This window comes from Antrostomus carolinensis, unplaced genomic scaffold (assembly GCF_000700745.2).
Source record: "Antrostomus carolinensis isolate BGI_N321 unplaced genomic scaffold, ASM70074v2 scaffold15879, whole genome shotgun sequence".
NCBI lineage: Eukaryota > Metazoa > Chordata > Aves > Caprimulgiformes > Caprimulgidae > Antrostomus > Antrostomus carolinensis.
The window spans coordinates 3,507-22,289 of NW_010340828.1; the positions used below are offsets into that span (position 1 = coordinate 3,507).

The 18,783-nt window shown below is 34.7% G+C and overlaps 1 protein-coding gene across 1 annotated transcript in view; it reads left to right on the forward strand.

Moving 5' to 3' along the window:
• Nucleotides 1–381: 381 nt before the first annotated feature.
• EXOC1 (exocyst complex component 1) overlaps nt 382–18,783 on the forward strand; it is a gene marked incomplete at its 3' end in the record, with an annotated part of 22,775 nt that continues 4,373 nt past the window's right edge. The window contains exons 1-13 of the mRNA XM_029087059.1: nt 382–505; nt 1,331–1,461; nt 3,392–3,551; nt 4,369–4,389; nt 5,163–5,350; nt 6,273–6,500; nt 6,933–7,065; nt 7,259–7,368; nt 7,937–7,990; nt 12,207–12,356; nt 13,795–13,900; nt 17,296–17,340; nt 18,595–18,758. Of these exons, the coding sequence (XP_028942892.1) occupies nt 382–505; nt 1,331–1,461; nt 3,392–3,551; nt 4,369–4,389; nt 5,163–5,350; nt 6,273–6,500; nt 6,933–7,065; nt 7,259–7,368; nt 7,937–7,990; nt 12,207–12,356; nt 13,795–13,900; nt 17,296–17,340; nt 18,595–18,758 (1,614 nt within the window). The remainder of the gene's footprint in view (nt 506–1,330; nt 1,462–3,391; nt 3,552–4,368; nt 4,390–5,162; nt 5,351–6,272; nt 6,501–6,932; nt 7,066–7,258; nt 7,369–7,936; nt 7,991–12,206; nt 12,357–13,794; nt 13,901–17,295; nt 17,341–18,594; nt 18,759–18,783) is intronic.

An 18,783-nucleotide genomic window follows, 5' to 3' on the forward strand; every position in this document is an offset into this window, starting at 1 on the left:
CCCATTCTAAAATTCCACTTAGTGAGGGAGTCTTTTTTCTTGATTCCCATGTCAATTTTTTTTGTTAATGCCTCACATTCTACTTTATTTCTATGAAGCTTTTTGTTCTCCGTTAAATTAGGCTGAAGGATCATCTTAATGTTGAAAAATTACAGTTGTCTAACTGAAGTAAGACAATAAGCTTTATCTTGGACTTTCTCCTAAAGTGGGCTGGTTTTCTCCCTATCTATTATACTTGTCTAGATTATGATTCATTAAGTTACCTGTAAAATTTAATTTAAAAAACTGTAGTTGCTGTAAGTAAATGACTGGTTCTTATTTTTTTTTGTTAAATGTTCCTGAATGTATTATGACTTCTTAAAATCTTTTAGCTGAGAGAAAATGACTGCAATCAAGCATGCTTTACAGAGGGATATTTTTACTCCCAATGATGAACGCTTGTTGAGCATTGTGAACGTGTGCAAAGCAGGCAAAAAGAAGAGAAACTGCTTTTTGTGTGCCACAGGTACGTAGCAATACCATGCTGTATTTTGTGTCTTCACCTTTGTCTTAGCTTTATTAACAAAATTTATTCTTGCCCCATATAAAATAGGTGTGTTCCATTTCTAATGGAGAAAATGAGTTGTTAGTTTTACTTCCATTATTGCTTCTATTAAAAAAGAAACAAAACTCTGTACTTTTATTCCTAGATCTCATTGTAATCTGAAATGAAAGAATCAAAATTATTTGTGTGGAACTGGTGGGCTTTTGAAGCAGGCTTTATATAGTGCTTAAAAGGGGGTTAGTAGTTATTTAGGCTGATCAGCCTAAATAAAATGCAATAGAGAATACTGGTTAGAGTCCAATGCAGAGCCCTCTGGAAAGGCACACTAACTGAACTGAGTTCTAATGTTCCTTTGAGTGTATGTGTATTATATCTCATCAAAACAATAGATGCTTTGGGTTGATCTGTCAATAAATTAGCTTGCTAGGATTTTTTTTTTTTTTTTTTTTTTTAGGAATCTCAGAAAATGTTTTTATTCTGACTATAATCTCCAGTTGCCTCTGTGCTTTGTCAGTTGTGTGGCCATGGTCTGAGGTCTGCTGTATCAAAGAAATACCTGTAAATTGGGTTCATTGCTTCACAAGCTGTATAGAGATGTATATCTGGTTGACTGAGATGTAAACTGAGACGTGGATATTGTGGATGACAATGTTTTAAAGGGTCTCTTATCGTCAAATAAAAATGACAAAATCTCCCCCACAGATGATCAATTTCAGAAGCTGAAAAACAGCAGAAACAGATGTTAATTTGTGCATTTTTAAAGTATTCTTTTACTTCATTTAACAGTGACAACAGAACGACCAGTGCAAGTAAACGTGGTAAAAGTGAAAAAATCTGACAAGGGAGATTTCTACAAAAGGCAGACTGCGTGGGCACTTCGAGATCTTGCTGTTGTTGATGCCAAAGATGCCGTTAAAGTATGTGTAAATTTTTTTGGTTTAGTGATCTGCTCAAAACATCCTTTTGGTTCCAAGTTACAGTTAACTTCCTTGATGCTGACTGCTTTAAAGCTGACACTGATAACACATTAATTAGGGGTTAGTATGATACATTCCTGTGCTGCTTATGCCTGCATTTTCTTCCAGCCTTTCCAAGAATATAACTCTGGTAAACTGAGTTAACAGTGCTCTAGGTATGCTTGAAGAGCAATATTCTGAATATCTACCCTGTTTATTGTAGTGGTCTCTCAGGGATTGGACAGTGCTTGTGCTAAGGACCAGTACTTTTTTTGTTTGTCTCAAGCTTTATGTAAATTTTAACTGCAAGCTTAGTTTCCCCTTAAAAAAAATTGTGACCATTTTACTAATGGCATTGAGCTACATGTAATGTCTTTCGCTAGGACACTTAAAATGGTCTTAATGAGCAATATATAAGCATTTTAAGGTGAGTTTTATGTCTGTTCTCTAAATAATTACATTGGCCATTTGTTGGAAAATGTACAGTCCTGAGTTGTTCTTCTTTTCCATAGAAAAGAGTAACCTATTTTTAATGATTTAAATTCATCTGTTGTCATAAATTAAGATGTACAAACAGGCAGAGGTGAAAATTCTTCATCCCATGATGTCTGGTTTTATGATCTGTTAACTGGTGATTTGGAAGAGTAGTGCAGAAAACTACAAAGTTAAAAATTCTTTGATTTCCCCTTCCCTAAGTGTAGGTTAAATGTGTTTTGTTATTTCACTTATCTTCATACTCATTGGCTAGATTTTAGATTTTTCTTGCTGTTCCTACATACCCTGTTGGAGAATTGCTTATTTCATTTAAAATTATACCATCTTTCAGGGCTTTTTCTTGCAAAACAGAATTCTGTTAACTGTTTTCAGAAATGTGCTGTAATTAATCTACTACACTAAAAAGTGATTTTGAAATTTCCTTTCAAAAAACAAACACTGAATGCCAAACTCTCTCATATTAAAAAACATCAGAATTAAAGTTCTTTGTTTAGAAATGTATGATAATTATATTTATGAAAATAAGCTACAGAAAAAAAACAGAACTGCTTTTATTGTGGTGTACAGGGAATACCATTTTTCATCATTTGCAGTTGCATATGCAGCCTACAGAGTAGTGACAATATAAGTAATAAGTAGCAGCAGCAGTAGTTTTTACAAACTAAAAGTAAGATTTTAACATGTATCTGAGGCAATAACACTTTTCATCAGAAGGAGCCTGGACCTTGTAAAATGCTTGGAATATGATCTTTAAAACAGACTATTACCAGTTACAGTCCATACTAGAGATCATAAGTGGCTGTAGAAAGGAAAGTACTTTGTTCAATTGTTATCCAAGCAACGTTCACATTAGGCAACAAATGTAGTGGAAAATACTTTTATAGTAGTTTTTTACCATTAAAATACCACATGGTCTTATCTATCCTGTCCAGTGCTATTAAATACTGTCATAGCTATAAAATATATGAAGTGCTCATAATTGTTTTCCCTTGCCTATTCCCCTAAGCCTCCTTGAATTGTGTGGTATATGTTGTCAGTAATTCCAGCTACCATTTTTAGTTTCAGAAGGCTAACACAAGGCATTAGTGATTTTGAGGACAGTGTTTTAGGGCAGACAGCAGGGTCAGATGTTTCTTGAAACTCTTACAGATCTCTGTACTATATATTATTGTTGCCTTAACTGGCTTGACAAAATACTGTCTTCGTAGTGTGGATTCTGGTTTTAGCACCTTCATTAAGGTGCATCAGGGTACCAGTGCTGGTGTAGCAGCTTAAGGTTGGCATCCATGTAATTTCATTTTTATCCTGTCATTTCAATAATTAAATGAGTAAACAATCTGTGCTGCTCAGAGAATCACTTGACCGTTGAGCCTGTAACATATCTCATCTTTTGCAGGAGAATCCTGAATTTGACTTGCATTTTGACAAAGTGTACAAATGGGTTGCAAGCAGCACAGTGGAAAAGAACACCTTCATTTCATGTATCTGGAAACTCAATCAGAGATATCTTAGAAAGAAAATTGACTTTATTAATGTTAGTTCACAGCTTTTGGAAGGTAAATTTCTACAACTATATGTTAAGCGTAAAGTTTAATAATTATTGATGTAAACCAGATAAACTAAAAAAAAAAAAGCAGTCTTCAGATAAAAAGGTGACTAGATAACAGATTTCCTGTTAGAACATTGAGAACCAAGATAAAATACTTCATTAATGAAGTTCTAAATATTAGCTTATTCTATTTCTAAGACATTCTGTTTCTTGAACAAAATAATATCTGCATACAAGAGCTGGTAGATCTAAATGTGTAATAAATCTACTTTTGTTCCTGTTTTCGTTTCCCCAAATTAGAAAAATGCTTTTAAGAATTACACTTTAGTATAGCATGCTTGAGGTTATATGAGGTTTCATATGAGATTTCTAGTTTATAAACTGTGAAGCGTGTGTTAAATTCTGCTGGACTCTCATGGTTTATGTGACTGGTTGCTAAGGAGGTTTTGTATCTTCTTGGCTCATGCTGTATTAAATATTTTTACAGTCGTGTTATCTTTTAATAGTTAAATTTCTTTAATAAAGCCTAGTTAGTTAGCATATCTCACACTGAGTCTGTCAGAAGTGCTTGAACTGTTGATATTAAATACTAGACTGGCTTGTGCAGAAGAACCTGAATTAGAAATGCGAAATGGAGGATAGCATTTCTGTATTTTGGTGTTGACTGAAATTTGCTTTTAACCAACCTCTGACTTGTCAAGTTTGTGCAATATTAAAATATTCAAACTTACTGCCACTTCAAAATATGCACACTGTTCATGCTTTGTCTAGCTAACATTCTCTGCTTCCTTTCCTCTGCTTTTCCATACCTTTTAATTCTTCAGAACTGCCTAAAGTTACAGAAGGTGCGTAACACCTTTTTCCTTTATTCTGCTTTTTAAGCAATTTCTCTTAAATAATATTCATTTCTTTTTCTTTTTCTTTCTTTTTTTTTTAAATAGAGCTTTGGAGAGCTCATCAAGTTGCTCAAGATAAGAGATATTTCAAATGTCTTAAGCACTTTCTGTCTGGACTGCGTTGATATTCTGTGTATAGTTTGTCAGCCTTTGAATGGCTTGTTGAATTGTAAGCACTGCCATGAGAAATCATAGTTCGTGAAAACATTGCTATGTAATTTTCACTTACCTCAGTACTGATTTTCCTGCTGTGAAACTTATCTTGAGCATCAAGATATTGTTTAATTTACTCAGTGATTAATTCTTAATTAACTTTACTATGTTTCCCTTGTGTTCTGTCTACCAAAAGAGAGAGTCCAACTTCTACTGACCTTCTGCTAGTCTAGTGAAATACTGTAATGTATTCTGATGTTGATTACCAGGATGAGAGGTGAATAAAGTGAGACAGTACCTTTGTACATGCAGTAAAGGAAGGTGGCTATTTGTATTTTGCTTATGCTGTGTAATTTGGAAAATGTCACTGGGAACCAGTTGTGGAAATCTTAATGAAACCCATGGAAGACTGAGACTTGAAAAAAGTGTATCTAGTTAGCAGGTGCTTGTTATGAAAGTTGTTTAACAGATTAATTTATTTAAAGATAGTGGAACATACTTAAGTACTCTTAAAATGCTTGTGACTTTCTCTATGTGGTAACATGTTTTATTTCCCTTCTCTACATAAGAATCCATTCCAAGTGGAGAGAATCAAAGTGTAGCAGGAGGTGATGAAGAGGCTGTGGATGAATACCAGGAGTTAAATGCAAGAGAGGAACAGGATATTGAAATAATGATGGAAGGGTGTGAATATGCTATTTCTAATGCTGAAGCCTTTGCAGAGAAGTTGTCAAGAGAACTGCAAGTGCTAGATGGGGTAAACATTTCTTCTAATGTACAGTGTGTTAGTGTGTTGAACTGTTTTCATTGATACTGACTATATAGTGTTCTTCAAAAAGCTGGGTAACGTGTTCTGCTGCATATTTAAATATAAATATATATCTGCTCCTAAGCAGAGCTACATCCTGGATATTATCAGAGTTTAAAGATCTTCAACTTTGCTCTTTACCTTCCAGACCTTCTGGGGTGAGTCACATGTTTTCAAATGAGGGAGGCATTCTGCATATATGTTTCTTGAAGGTAGGGGTGCAGGAAGATAGAGAATAGAAGTTCATATCCATGGGTGTGAACTCTTATGCCTAAAATACTACTCTCAGTGTAATTAGGAAACTGTCTTCGTTTAATAATGTTGCAGTATTTGGCTGTTTGTAACAATGCCATATTGTTTGTTGTTTTGCTTTTTAAACAACCCAACATTCTAGAGATCACTTAGAAAACTTAAGGAGATCAAAGGATATAGCCTCCTCATATTGTCAAGTTGGATGTTTCTCTTATATTTTGAAAATGGCTGTTACCATAGGGGTAGCTGATCTTGCAGCAGAAAATGTGACCTTATCACCTAGGCTGTTTTTCTGGAACTGAAACTGTTCCAGTATAGTAGGGATTACTGTTTGGTTTTTATTTTTGTGCAAATCAATGCTGCAGTTCGAAGAACTTGAGCAAAGTTTTGGGTTTATATCTTTTCTTTATGAAATAAAGAACAGTCATAGAATGAGGGATTATTGTGTTCAATAGCACTTCAAATGAGAAATACTACAAGATTATATTGTTTTGCCTCTTTCATCAAGAGTTTTGTAAAGTGTTTATTTGACAGTAATGGAGAGGGAGAAGGAGATATCAGAATACTTTTAAGATACAAAAATGTCTCTTAAAATGTTGTGGCTTAATTTTCTGTACAGGCAAATATCCAGTCAATTATGGCCTCGGAGAAACAGGTGAATATCTTGATGAAGTTGCTGGATGAAGCTTTAAAGGAAGTTGACCAAATCGAGCTAAAGCTGAGCAGTTATGAAGAAATGCTTCAGAGTGTGAAAGAGCAAATGGATCAAATTTCAGAAAGCAACCACCTAATTCATCTCAGCAACACAAATAATGTGAAGCTACTGTCAGAGATAGAATTCTTAGTGGTAAGCACTTCTGTTGTGTTTACTATGGTTGTTCTTATCGAGTATAAAATTCTTTTAGGTTGCTACCCTCTTTAGCAACCATATATGAGGTTCATTTAAAATAAGTAGTTTATTTTTCTGTTTTATTATTGCACCAAGGTCAGTAAGTTTTTATGACGGAATTGTAATTGCTGTTCTTGGTTCAGCAACATAGCAAATAAACTTGCTTATGGACAAGCATTGGAACAGGTTGCCCAGGGAAGTGCTGGAGTCACCCTCCCTGGAGGTATTTAAAAGACATATAGATGTTGTTCATAGGGACATGGTTTAGTGGTGGACTTGGCAGTGTTAGGTTTACAGTTGGACTCAATGATCTTAAAGGTCTTTTCCAACCTAAATGACTCTATGATTCAGTTCTATGATTCCATGACAATACTATCCATTATTTTGTAGAATCACATGGATTTGGCTAAAGGTCATATAAAGGCCCTTCAGGAGGGAGACCTGACATCTTCTCGAGGCATTGAGGCCTGCACTAATGCAGCAGATGCCCTCCTGCAGTGTATGAACGTAGCTCTTCGTCCAGGTAATGTTTTTGTTAAACTACTGTCTAACATGCAAAATTTATTATGATGGTGCCTTTATTGTATGTGCCTTTCCAACTAGACTCGTATTTTGTTTCTGTAGATTGAGGGAATTGTGACCTCTGGTCCTTTTGTTTCCCTCATACGATATATTACTATATATTTTGTACTCTGTGAAGTTCTTCTTGTTTTTAGGACATGATATGCTTCATGCAGTGAAACAGCAGCAGCAGCGGTTTAGTGACTTGCGTGAGCAGTTTGCACGGAGGCTTGCCAGTCATTTGAACAGCGTATTTGTTCAACAGGTATTATTTCTTACTATTTTATATGAAATTTTCTGTCACAAACTTTTCCTGAGAAGAAAACCGAATCACCTAAAATGAGATGTGTTCTGTGATGTAATCAGTAAATGAATGGACTGCTAGAGGCACTTCTAGGCAGAGATAGTATTAAGCATACCAAACTGTAGTTGCCTACAGAAGTCTCCTTACATTTAAAAAAAAACCCACCACCTCTCTTTAATGAGTTTGCTATCTGAATTAAATAAATCCTTATATATCACACAATGTGATTTAGTTGTAAGGCTTGATTAATTGAGGAGAAAAAGCACTCACTTTTTTTTAAGGGTGTCAGAGGCTGAGAACATTGGAGTTCTTGCTGTCTGAGCTTCAAGGACCATAAAAAACCCAAACCTATACAAAGAAAAACGTCTAAACCTTGATTTTTGAGCCTTAACTTGAAATACTCAGAAATCACTGTCCCGAGACTTGGTTCCTAAAGGCTGGATATCTTTTTTAGTGTATATATATATATATTTTTTTTTTTATTTATTTATTTTTTTTTTTTAATTTCTATCTTTTTATCTCCAATTAGTTTACTCAGACCCTCCTTCAACTCTATAACAGGTCCTACTGTCTTTCAGTTCCAGTGAGTACATCGGGTTTGATACAAGCTTTTCTAACATTTTTTTTTGAGCTTGGCTTTTCTTAACTAGCAGCTGCATCTTTGGCGTTACAAAAAGAAATTTATCCTGACCAGTGGCAGAGCATCAGACTTCTGCCCCTGCTCACTTCCATTATTTTTATCAGCCCTCAAACTTTGTTTATCTGTTAATAAGCTAACATTCCCTGACGTGATCTTCAGAAATTGCTGAGACAGATTGAGATGTATGGAGGAAAAATATGTTCAGGAAATTGTAATATGTACAACTGTCCAGATGCTGCTATTGTGTGAAATTGTATAAATTTTTTTAAAAAACAACCAGTTTTTATACATATTAGTGCAATCAAAATTTTAGAAGTTTTTGTTTTTATGTATTAGACTGAGTGCAGAAAATGGAATAGAGTTATGCTGGATAATTGTATAGAAAATTGCATTTGAGAGTACAAGCCTGGCTTTTTATGGCAATGATAAGTGCTTACTACGTTTTCTTCACTTTGCAGAAGAATTCCAGTTCTACAGCATGTTAATTCTTTTGCCTTTAGTTTCTGTTCTTAAGAGGGTATGTTTCTCCTTTTACTTTTCATATTTTGAAAAACCAAGGGCAGGCTGTGTGTCCTGGCCTCTAAGTGAGCAAGTAGAAGCAATGTTGTGCAAGTCCTGTCTAAATGCATTCACAAAGTTCGTATATTGGACTTGTGTATGAAAGTGGCTGTTTAACAGAATGTCTTTTCTGATGTACTGTTCTCAAGATTTTATTTTTAAAAATGGTATGGGATTATTATTACTATGTGATACTATGTGTATTAGATGAACTACTTCTAAAGAGACTTCTCTAAAGTGACTCAGTGCTATTGAGAATGCTATTGCCAATTTGCAATTTATTTATTTTATTTTTAATTCTGGTACTAATAGTGGCCTCACATTTTCTTTCGTGTAAACTTGCCCTCTGAAAAGTTTTGGCCTGCTGTTAGCTGTGAGGTGTTAATCAGCAGATAAAATATTAGAGCTTGCTGTAAGGTTAAGCAGGAAGAGTTCTTTAAATGCAAGGGATGAGCCTCTGCAAAGCCTTTTTGCTTGTTGCAAAAGAAAAGAAAAAGTTTGTATATTTCATCTTGAGGTACAGATTCAAGTGTTGGAGGTATAAGAGATTTTTGTGTTATCTTACTAAAATGACCTTGTTTTATTAGTCTGATGAATATAGCAATTTCTCAGTCCCATGTTTTTGAAAAGTCTAATCAGAATACTTTGTTACCTTTAATATCTGAAGAGTTGCATTATTTGTTTAGAATGTTTCTTTTTTAAAATAAAAACAAAAACACACTTCAGAAAAAAAAAAGGCAGATTTCTAAACTAAAACAGCAAAAGAAAACATGATGGTGTCTAGGCAGCTGCTAATATAAGCAAGACATTCTGATTTGGAACTCATTAGATGGAAAACCAAAGTTGCATTGACATTTCAGCCTAAATATATTATCTTAGAAGTATGAAATTGTTCTTTTTTTAAAAAACCAAATAAACCAAATGCTGTGATTCAACTTGTGCTTGCAACTACTGTGGCAAGATACTAAGGTGCTTCATGTCCTTTACATAAAAATGAGAATAAATCTTAAAAGTTTTAAACAGAAATGCAACTTTGGATTGCCATTCCCTGCAGTGTTAAAAACTGTTTGCAGTAACTGTTACTAACAGTTAATGTAGTTGTCTTTATTGTGTCATAATAATATTTGATTAGCCTTACTGTGTCTCCATAACTTTAAAGTTTGTTGTAGTTTTCTTTTAACAGCCAGGTTCAGCATTGAGTTAAAAAGCAACTCTGGGTTTCCTGCCTTTGAAATAGTTTGAAGCTTTGAAACTGTAAAATAGTTGAATAACAAACTTGCAGTATCATTTGGTAACAGTTAGTAGAAATGTTTATGTAGTGAGAGGAAGCCTGTTAATTAGGTGGAGAAGGTACACCTAGAAGCTCCATAGTGTTTTGGAGCAGACTTGAACAGGACATAATGTAGGACAACCACAGTGATTAGTGCTGTGGAAAACTTAGCTTGGAGAGAGATATACATCTTGGGAGGGGATTTGTCACCTAGCTTTTTGAAGAATACGACTACTAAGCAAAACTAGAAGTTGTGTGTAATAAAGGGACATGAATAAAATTATTAGATGAAAGAAGCAATCAAAATTTGGATAGCTGAGTATTTTCTAGCAGTAATATGAACTAACCTTTGGTCTGACTTAGTTGAAGAAAGCTGTAAAAGCCACCAGGTAAATTATCTTAAACTAGAATGAACTTGAACATTAAAATGCTTGCTGTAGGAATGTTGCATACCAGGGGATAGGAGAGAGAACTATAAATGGTTTTCTCTGTCTAGTTTTTATAAAAGTGTATCGAAGATCTGTTGAAAATATTTGTTATATGCATGCCTAGAAGTACACACAGTGTCGAGTATGACCTCAGTAATCACATCCGCAGCTGTGTCCATAATGCTGGCTGGATTCCAATTCCAAATTACTTGTTGTACCAATTACATGCAAAGTAATTTTTGCAAAGTTAGAATTTTGCAAAGTTAGAATTTTGTTGGAGTTTGACTACAAGATTGCTTTTGGAAGGGAGATTATCTGTGTGACCCTTGTCTGTGAGAATAAATGAAGTTGTCTAGGACTTGTTTATTTGGGTCCATTTGTGCCTCAGTTTATGTAGGTAAGAGAACAGGACTTAAAGCGAGTGCATGTGCACATTGGATGCAAAAAAGAACTCCAGCTTTAATTCAAAGCTGGCACATTCGCATTGAATTATTTAGTAAAGGTTGATCTTTTACAAACAATATCAAGACTCATATCTTATTTTTTTAAAACAGATTTTTCTGTGAATGTGTTGTGGAATCTTTTAGGGCTTTTTTAACCAAAGACTTGAACTGGTGAGCTCCCAATACAGTAGAGAAGGTGAGACAAAGTTGCTTTATTTTTGACTCTGGGAATCCAAACTGGCTTCTGTTCCAACTTGAAGACATGCAAAGGCAGTCTTTAAACTGTACATCTTATATTCTGCCAACTTGTCATATCCAAGACAGAAGTGTCCAGGAATGCTTCCTGTGTCAGGGACTGACATTGACTGACTTATATAACCCAGCTGCATGTTATGCTAGAGGAATGGGAGACCAATTAGGACAATCTTTTTGTGATGCCATAGTATAAACTACACTTAAGATCAAGTTCTCTTGCTATATTTATTGCAAGCCTGGTAAAAAAGACTTTACAGAAAATATTAAAGCCATTTTGAAATCAAGTCACATCCTCCCTTCCATTAACTCAGGGCTAATAATGGTTGTGCATTCTGCTACCTGACTGAACTGTGATGTTACCTTGTTTGCTTTCCCAATTGCCCAGGAAACTTGTGAGTTCAAGCAAGTGAAAGCTTAAAAAAGCTAAATCATATGTCATTCAAGCAATATGATGTGATCTTCACTTAAAGGATAGTGTGTTTTTCAGGGGATAAGCCAGAGAAAAGGAGGAGCATGAAGTTAGTAGTTTGCTGTTAAATGGATTGGTTTATGCTGCATGTTGTAAAATCTTTAACTCTAGTAAGTGGTTACTGAAAGAGTATATGTGTCTGCATTTCTGTGGAGGGAGAGAGAACGTGTGTGAACTGATGTTTTTAAGACTTGACCAAGACTCGGCCAAGGTGGACTGAAGTGGGTTGAATTGGAGCAGATTTTCAGAGGCAGAGTGTAAAGCTCATCACTAACACCTAGGCCACCCATTGACAGGAGACTTGAAATGTCTTACAGTATATAGGAACAGCATCTTTAAAAAGAAACAGCTATGGAATTTTTGTTTGTTTGTTTGGAGAAATAATGTAATAATCTCTCAGAGTTTTTCAGAAACAGTTGAACACTTGTCGTTAAATCTGCATTCAAGTGTACCCTGCATTGTCTTGCAAAAGATGCCAGACCGTTTCACCCTGAAGGCACAGTGGTAAACAGCAGGATCCTTACAATGAACCAGTTTACTAAGATGTATTATCTCAGTGTCTGTATTATGTTGGGCGTCTTTTCAGTTGGTGTTTTTAGACTGTTTCTATGCAAGATATTTTGATGCTTTTCTGTTTGTCTGAATGGGACACTGTCTTCATTTTAAATTCTTCCGGAAACTTCTAGTACATCTGTATAGTGCTTCCAGATTTACTTTAATACTTTCTCTTACCAAGGGTCACGATCAGAGTTCTACTCTTGCCCAGCACTCTGCTGAATTGACATTACCCAATCACCATCCATTTCACAGAGATTTACTTCGATATGCTAAACTGATGGAATGGCTCAAGAACACAGATTATGGAAAATATGAAGGGCTAACAAAGGTATGTGAAGTGCTCAAATTATGCTAGAGAACGTACATAATACACTGTTTTTGAAAGTCAAAAGAATTGCCTATGTGTATGTGCATGTCCTTTTAATATTCTTTTATATTAAATTTAATTCACTGCTCCTATTTTCTTGTTCCTCTTTGGAATAGGAAGCTTCATTTTTTGGTATGTGTTATATCCTGTAGTTCTTTTTTCTCCAGGATTCTATGTCTCTCTTCTGAAGTATTGTAAGATAATGATAGTTATGTAAAACAAGTTTGCCATTTTACAGTCTGGTAAGAAAAATAATTAAGCTCTTTTCATGTTGATATGCTTATTGCCAATGTGACATCTTTATTTCAACAGACCTTCATTTCATTTGAGAATATAAAGAACTTAAGATGTCTCTTGTAGAGTAAATAAAAACATTTTGGCTTTGTATATATGTAACTTGTTTATATATTACCATGTTTAAAACTGACATGGAGTGAAAAAATTACTACAGAAGTATAGAAAATGTTTAGATAGAAGTCAAGGGAAAGTTAGTCCTTATAAACAGGTCTTTTATTAAAGTACTGTCATTCTTAAAAACTCAACTATGGAAGATTTAAACTACTTTTAAAATGACTTTGAAATAGTTGTTCTTTCGCCTTCAGTGTAAGGCAAATAGTCAATGAATAGTTGGCATCTTTGTGATCTTCTAATAAAAAATTGACTTACATATTTATGTATCAAGTGTGCTAAGTAACAAAATTTTGAAGAACACATGAAAAAATTATTGGATTATCTTTGTCAATAAATATAATATTATTATAACCTTTGTATAAGGTTATAATAATAACCTAAACAAATCAGATAATGTTCAAACGTTTTTAGTTGTGCCTCTTGTCTTTTTATAACTTGAGCTTATTTTCGACAGTGTTGCAAACAAATTATTTTAGGGTTGATTAAATCTTAAAGTAAGTAGGCACACAGAGTTTGTGTCTCCCTAAGTTTTCTGCTCTTTTGTTTTCCTTGTGAGAGTAGTAATAAAGGAGGTCGTGTACTCAGGAAGATGTTTAGGAATGGCATCCTATTTGCTTTTTTGGGGGGACTCTAGTAAAAGAGGCTACAGGGAATTCTCTCCATTCTACCCTTGAATTGAATTCTGTGATGCTCTACCATTAGTAATCCTATTTGTATGTACCACATTGCCTGTCTTTCCTTATGGAGGAGAAATAGCAGTTGCTGATGCTCAATTAACTCATTAGGAAAATAAATATAACCTGATTAAATATCATGAATATATTTTTGTGCATGCTACATAAATATATAAATACATATACAGTCCAAACCAGTTTGTTTTTTAGTAGAACTTATGTACTTGGTTTGGTGGTTTTTGTGATCCATTTAACTGTAATAGGTCAAAGTCAGTATGAATACCCGTTAACTAACTTTACATTTTTCTTTTAAGAATTATATGGATTATTTATCACGACTGTATGAAAGGGAAATAAAAGATTTCTTTGAAGTTGCCAAGATCAAGATGACGGGCACGACCAGAGAAGGAAAAAAGTTTGGTAAGCTTCCAGGAGGCATATATCTTGCTTTGAATCATATTATTTGCTTATAAAATACTCATCACAACTCTTAGAGCCAATTTTATAATGGTGTAAAATTGTTTACTTTTGGTGAGGTGGAAGAGCTGGATGAAAAATACAACCGTGAAAACTTCTGACTTCCACAAGGCCAAAGTAGCACAACTGAATTCTTGTGGTTGGTCAAGATAGAAGGATAAAATATGGTATTGCTCAGATTTTAAAATCTGCCCTCAGTTTTTAACAAGCTACTGACCATATTTTATTACTTGAATTATTGTGCTTTATTACTAGAACAAATTTGAAATTTCAGCTCTTGTAATTAAAGAAAGCTTGGGCAGCACGTGTGTGTGTGTTGCTTCTCCTATTACTTCTGCTTTTAATAAGCTTTGGGTGGATTTTGAAGAAGCTAGTTTTAATGCTAATTTTGCCAAAGGAGACTTGTGTATTTCATTTTGTTTTCAGTGGCATTTACCTACATAGTCTGAGACTAGAAATCATACTTTGTTAACTTGTAGGCCTTTCTGTTTAAGGGGGTATGTATTCCTGCTAGGATTAGAATAGTCTAGTGTGAGTATGGGAGTGAAGCTTTAAAAAAAAATAACTTGAATACTTAGAAAGCAAGAGCTATTATGGGTGTAGATTTATATTGCCTATTCTGTATTTTGAAGTGCAGTGTTTCAAAACTTGTTTTAAATATTTATATTTGCCACACTTAACCAGTTTCCAAATTCTAAATTCAGAAATGATGTGCAGCTTTAACTACTAAGTTTTGTCAAGCCTATTTTGGGTCTTGAACTTCTGCTTTGAAGTTTGATGGTAGAGAATAGAAAAAAGTAATGAAAGGAAGAAAACAGGAGGGTGGCGAGCCTTCACTGAGGAAGGGGGAAGCTGGAAAGATAAGTCTTGGCAAGCTGTTGGACATGGAGACCAAGTGGTGCCATAATGTGTCATTGTCAGAACAGTTCAACTCGTATATCTTGTAAAAATTTTTCAAGAACAAAATACTTTATCCTAATATAAACTGATTTCTAAAACATTCTAAACACTTTATCCTAGCACTCCTTTTGTGATTTGCATTTGTGAGGAGACAGTTTTTGTAGCAATTTTGTAACTTCTGTAAATGTTATGGAGTAATCAGGCATTTTGGAGAAAGGTCTTTCAATTCATAAGCGTAAGAGCTGCACCTTGAGAAGGCTTATGTCGTGTATTTATGCCAACTGCAAGCCTGTTTGAACTTTGCACAGAATAGTCCAGGACAGTAGCAAAGGATTTTTTTTTAACCAATTCTCTTTGTTTGATTTCCTTTGTGATATTACATTTTCACAATCATGTTTATATTTGAGTCTTCTTTATATTTGAGTCTTGCTGATGATTGATGGACGTGCAAAAGTTGACCCAAGTGCCCAGTCCTCTGAAAATTGGTAGGAACCAGTCAGAAAACCAAACCCGGAAGCTGTATCCAGTGGAGACTCTCCTAGAATTATTAACATACTTAATGGCTTAATTACCATTCATAAATGGTTATCAGTGACCATATATTTGAGGTTACAAGCAAATTGGACAATGAATTAGATCAAAAAACCTTCAGTAGTCTTCAGTACTAATCTTACAAAGAAGGAAAGCAAAATACGTATGTTTAAAAAGGTGTTCCTTATACTAATATGATTTCATTTCACCATTTAAATATGAAGTTATGTATTTATTTTGTAACAGCTTATAACAGTGTGTAATTTCAAAAGCTTCTATATTGAAGGTAGGAGTTGTACTATTACTAGTGGCACATTAATTCAAAGTACATCACTTCTTAATAGTAAACGTACTTAAGGAATAGTGTAGATGCATAATGCTCCAGTTGTACTCGGACACTAAAGATGACCTGTTTCCAAGCTGTGTTGGTGTGTGTTCTTGCCTTTTTTTTTTTGTGCTTTGGGAATAGCACTGCTGTTTGAATGCCTCAAACGCAGAGGGGATGCTGGGAGGATTCTGGCATTCTGTGCTAATGCAAAGTTCTTTGTCTGCATTTCTATGGCAAAAAAAAAAAAAAAAGTCTATACCCATTTTTCTAAAGAAATTTTTTTTTTTTTTTTTTTTTTTTTTTTTTTTTCCTGATGAAGCCAAGACTTTGATACTTAAATACCATAAAAATCAATGTGGGAAAGATTGCTACTACTGTCATATCTTTATATGATGTGGATTCTCAAAAGCCACTGTGGCTCCCCTGGTTGTCCAGGGCCTGATCTTTGCCTGTAGTTCTTCACATTCTGTAATATAGTCCCATGCATTTGTAAATTGAGGGTGATGAAGAAGTGGAACCAGTGCATGGCAGATGCATATACCAATTATATCAGGCCTAAACCTTTTTATTCAGAAACTGCAAAAACCCCCGTGATCTAAAGACTAGGCTGGAATTAAATTTGAGTTTTATGTTACAATTGTCAGTAGTGTTGCCTGCTTGAGCACATCTGGTATTTAAGACATGTTTGTGGCATTTAGAAGTATTTACTCATTCTATTACAGTAGGTTCTGCTTGCCTGCTCCATTCTGGGGGTCTTTTAGCATCCATCCTCATCAAGATCTTCTTAATACCACATACTGCTTTTAGTGTACGTATGCAAATGCCTTTTACTGGTTAGGAATTCTCTATTTAGTACAAATGCCAGCTTACCCTAAATTTCATATTGAAGTCCACTTGAGGAACCTATATAATTCTGCAAAAAAACAGGAAAAATAAGAAAACACCTTGTAAATTTTTTACTACGTATTTATTTTTTCATCCTTTTCAAATTTGCAGTCATCAATTTTTGGTGCAGCATGAATACAAAAGATGTATTCTCTATGTAAACATCCTGATTTGCAGACAACAGAAAAGGTTAGCCAGTCTTACTGTCGATACAAATGACTTTGCAGTATTGGTGTGTGCTTTTTAAATTGAAGAGTTGGACAATATCTCTGACTCAGTACAAAATTACATAATTACATTCTAATTTCTTCATGTCTATTATAGAGATGATGATTATCTTGGAAACTGAGTCTTTTGCAATATTAACTCTGACAAATTAAACCCTAATGTAATGGACTTCTCAATTTGGGAAAACTTAAATACATGTTACCAAAAATGTTCTTTGAACGCACTGTGTAAGAAGAAGTAAAGTTCAATACCTAGAAACTTACTCTGTTTTCCATGTAGTTTAGGTACTGAATTTCTAGAATAGTACCTCTCCAACTAAATGTGTTTGCAATGTAGTTACTTGCTGCTTATAGTTCTCTGCATGTTTCTTTCCAGTTAGAGCTTAACTTGCATCTTGTGCATGGTTTGTGCAAACTGCATTTTAACTTGTCTTTGTCTTTGATGCTTGCAACCTAATCCATCCCAGCTACACTGCCTCGAAAAGAAAGTGCTGTCAAACAGGAAACGGAGAGTGAGTATAACTAGTTGCATTAGTTGGTGTTGTCAATGCATGTGTGTCGATGTAAAGATGTAGTGCTGCATCATGGAAAATCTACCTAACACTGAAGCATTCTGTTCAGAATGAAATGAATGTTAGCACAATCATTGTTTTTGCAAGGCAAAAATGAAGCACGGCTAAAATGGCCCAACATAGAAGTGGAGAAGGTTTGCAGGTAAACAATATCTTTTGGTTTTCCCATGCTACTAGTTGATCTAAAAATTTTGTTTCTGCCTGAAAGCCTGTTGTAGTTTTCCAACTCTTCCACTAGGTTGAAGTAACAACTTTTATTAGATCTCTAGACTTCGTCTTGATTGTGTCCCTAGACTGGATACCAACATAGCAGTTAAATGATACCTGCAGGATTGCTTTTAAGATGTGAGAAGTTTATATAGGAGTTTATTGCTGATTTCTTGATTTTTTTGTTACTAGCTTTCTCCATTCTATTCCAACATTTGTGAAAATTTTGGAAGAAATAAAAATAAAAAGGGATGCTGCTCACCTAGGAGAAGGCCCCACAAGATCAGGAAGAAATGGCTGAATGTTAATTATGATCAAAAGGAGGGGGAAGCATTAGCAGTAGAGTTACTGTGGGATTGTAGGTCCAGCAAAATAGCTGGAGCAAAGTATGTAGACAAAAGGATATTAACAGCAGAAAGATCAAATTCAAGATGAAAAAATGCCTGTGTGTGTATATAAAGCTTTTTCATTTCTTCCCTCTTGTGGATTAATTCTTCTGCTTGTGGCAGCCTTTGCCCAAAGTACATTCACAAAGATCATAACTGATCTTTGCTTCCAAGCTTTCAAGGACAATATCTATCCCAGTGTTTCCTCTTGTGGATTAATTCTTCTGCTTGTGGCAGCCTTTGCCCAAAGTACATTCACAAAGATCATAACTGATCTTTGCTTCCAAGCTTTCAAGGACAATATCTATCCCAGTGTTTCTGTAATTCACGTTTTTGTTCCTTTTATACCTTTATCCATACTTTACAATGAGGGCTTATGTAGCTACATTGTACTTTGAAACCTGAAGTATTGCATTTACCTGGTAAGAAGAAAAAAATGTGTTTCTAGCATAAACATTTGCAACTTAGACAAAAATTGAGTTGTTTGATTTTAATGTAGGACTACTAACAACTCTTGATCTCACACATTCTGTAATGAACCTGTTCTTGAATATTTTATTCTGCCTTTGCTTCCATCCTTCATAGTGTCTTTATTTCACAGGTCTTCATGGAAGTTCTGGAAAACTGACTGGATCTACTTCTAGCCTAAATAAACTCTCTGTTCAGAGTTCGGGAAACCGTAGGTCTCAGTCATCCTCACTGTTGGATATGGGAAACATGTCTGCCTCTGACCTTGATGTGGCTGATAGAACAAAATTTGATAAGGTAATAAAGCAAAAACATTGTTTAG